Source organism: Nansenia antarctica, assembly GCF_963989245.1.
Source record: "Nansenia antarctica genome assembly, chromosome: 3".
Classification (NCBI taxonomy): Eukaryota; Metazoa; Chordata; class Actinopteri; order Argentiniformes; family Microstomatidae; genus Nansenia; species Nansenia antarctica.
The window spans coordinates 33,031,237-33,034,249 of record NC_137688.1 but is presented as its reverse complement, the minus strand read 5'-3'; the positions used below and the strand labels follow the sequence as shown (position 1 = coordinate 33,034,249).

The following is a 3,013-nucleotide window of genomic DNA, read 5'->3' as shown; positions in this document are numbered from 1 at the left end:
GCAGTTGCAGGTGACTTCATCCAGAGTGTTGTGTGTGTGTTACTGTGTACATCAGATAGATGTGTGTGAAACAGTTACGTTTTGATGAAAGGCAGAGGGTAAATGGGATCCTTGGGACCGTGAAAGTGGACCAGTTATGGATCCCACGTAACATTCTATCACGTGTAGATGCTAAGCAGAAACAGTGACGGAGACAGAGTCACACAGCAGTTAAGCATTGCTTTTGTTTTATTTTTCATTTTCAATTTTATTTATTTTTTAATATTTCAACAAAAGAAACATGGAAATATCATTTAATTTCTTCAATAAACAAAATCATTCTCAAAAAAATCATATTCTAAGTACAGGTATATAAATACATTGATTGAAATTGAATCATCTTTTTAATGATTAACAATAATAATAATAATAATAGCAAAAGAGAAGTCTCTGTAGATGTAGATGTACACCTCGGCATCTCCATGACAACTGACTGATCTAGTCTACAAAGATCTACACACCACCTGACCCGCTGTAGCCTGGTCGCTAGGCAACACACCGCCCCACCTGCCCTGCTGTAGCCTGGTCGCTAGGCAACACACCGCCCCACCTGCCCCGCTGTAGCCTGGTCACTAGGCAACACTGTAGGCCGCGGCGTGCCTCCTAACTCCAGAGCGGAACTCTGACATCCAAGTAAATCTAGCGTTGGTGTCGACGGGAAAGGTGAGCCTGGAGACTGAAATGACGCGTGTCGATCCGGAGTCAAGATTCCACCCAACCCTCAGGCATTCATCACACCAGACAAGGCCTAAGATCTAATCCTGGACTTCTTCAATGGAGTTTTTTTTTTACATTGAAAGCGATGTGATTTAGTCCAGGACTAGACTTGGCTTAAGTCTTATCTGTGAAACCGTCCCGATATCTACTAAAAAATCCTCTATCCATGCTACCTGCTAACCATGCTACCTGCTCCTGCTAGCTCCCAAGACAGGCTGTCGCTCCTCTTCAAGATAGGCTATAGTATGTACAGTGAGTTGGTTCTACAGTAGAATCATAGGCCCGCTGTTTACGAATCATCCGGTATGAGTACGGTTATCAAAGTCATGCAAGAGAAAAAAATAAAAATAAAAAATAATTCATGGATGGCTTGCTCCATCCCATCCATCGGACACATGATGGTTAAGCTCCACCCACTGCTGATCTGAACACTCGTTGAATATATAAAAGCACATGTAAATGTATATACTTCCTACACACTACAGGTTAAGGCAATATAATTAATTTCCTGATATACCGTTAAAATTACTTTGACATGGAATTAAAGCTGCTCTCTCCAGTACCCTCGTCGTCGTCCTCCTCCTCATCATCATCATCATCATCACAAGTCACTTACAACCAACAGTCACAACAACAGTCACATTCGGAAAAAGGACGGACAAATCAAATGACACGTATACAGCCTGCACAGTGCAATCATCACAGAGAATTCAACATTTAGAAAAAGCCCTTTTACTCTGTACATATGGCGGTGGCCTTCTCTACCACAGAGGTGGGTTGGAAGAAAGGTTTCCTCTTTCATAGATGTTGGAAGAAAAGACAGTTTCCTCTTTCATAGACGTTGGAAGAAAATACATTTTCTCCTCTATCATAGACGTTGGAAGAAAAGACAGAGTTTCCTCCGCCATAGAAGTTGGAAGAAAAGACAGTTTCCTCCGCCATAGAAGTTGGAAGAAAAGCCAGGTTAAAACAGGCTAATTGACAGTTGAGGACATCGCAGCCAGAATGTCTCAAAAAGGGTTGATGATCAACTCAGATCAGATCAGAGAACCAGACCGAGGGAGGAATACTAGTAGTGTCTGGCTGTCTACTGCCCTCTAGTGGTGAGTTTGAAGTGCTTCATGTCTCAGCAGTTTCAGTGCCTCTCAGTGGCAGACCATAATACTATACTGCCGCCTGTCAGTAACCACGGCAACAACACTCCAGCCAGCTATGATCCACCTGTACAAAAAGTGCCACAAACAGACCGACAACAAAAATAGTAAACCTTTTCTTGTGAAACTTTGAATTTCTTTAGAAAAACCCCACAATTTTCTTCTTCTACATTTGGGTTAAAAACATAACATATAACTTCAAAAGATAAATCAAATCTACTTTGCAATGCAAATTGGAAAAATAATTATTTATAAACTTGTACTCCACTGCAAGATGAGTTAACCTCTTGTGAAGATCTGTTCCACTGCAGTGTAAGCGTATAGTGCACATCAGTTACTGCGACCAGTCTCCCCCTCTCTCCCCCTTCTCTCCCTCCCTCAGCTGGTCAAACTCTGTTCTTTCTCTTGGTTTTTGGATATCGAAAAAGTACAGTGAACTTATCCTTGTATAAAATTCTGTACTTAGTAAATTATTGCATTAAACACGTTGAACAATCCTGTTGCATATAGACCCATATAGATCCATAGGTGGGTCCGCTGGAGGACTTCAGGTCTCCCTTCGAACCTTCTTCTTCTGGGACGGCTTGGGAGCCTCAGCGCTCTGGTCAGGCTTCTCTACACCACAGAAGAAGAGAACAACCTCAATATGGCCACGTCATAACAGCCTTCTGGACTTAAATATTCATTGTTGTTTTTTTGTAAAAAAAAAAAAAAAAAAAGTGTTTACATTTTATACACAAGACAAACAAACAGACGAACTAACAAACAACAAGCTGCCAAGCATACATGTCTAGTATGATTTGGTTTAAAGCAATTCCCAAAATGCGACATCGTCAGGTATTACAAGGGTATTACAAACTCAAGTAAAGAGTTTTATTATTTTATTTTTGTAATGTTTTATTTACATACATGTAGATTTAGTGTTGCCTGTGGCTTGATTATAAAAAGGTCAAATAAGCTCAATTAAAACTACTACATTTAATAGGTTACTGTGGTGACTCACATTCTATTGAATGTCATATCTAGCTAGAAATGGAAGAGTCAATACCACACTTATCACAGGAAAATGGACAGAAATTAACCATAACAATTTGTGATTTTGT

General features: G+C 40.3%; 1 protein-coding gene across 2 annotated transcripts in view; it reads right to left on the bottom strand.

Moving 5' to 3' along the window:
* Window positions 1–205: 205 nt before the first annotated feature.
* The window catches only part of mtdha (metadherin a), a 13,198-nt gene continuing 10,390 nt past the window's right edge, over window positions 206–3,013 (bottom strand). For both annotated transcript variants that reach the window (XM_080526450.1, XM_080526451.1), the window contains exon 12: window positions 206–2,525. In XM_080526450.1, the coding sequence (XP_080382576.1) occupies window positions 2,458–2,525 (68 nt within the window). In that variant the 3' untranslated portion in view covers window positions 206–2,457. The remainder of the gene's footprint in view (window positions 2,526–3,013) is intronic.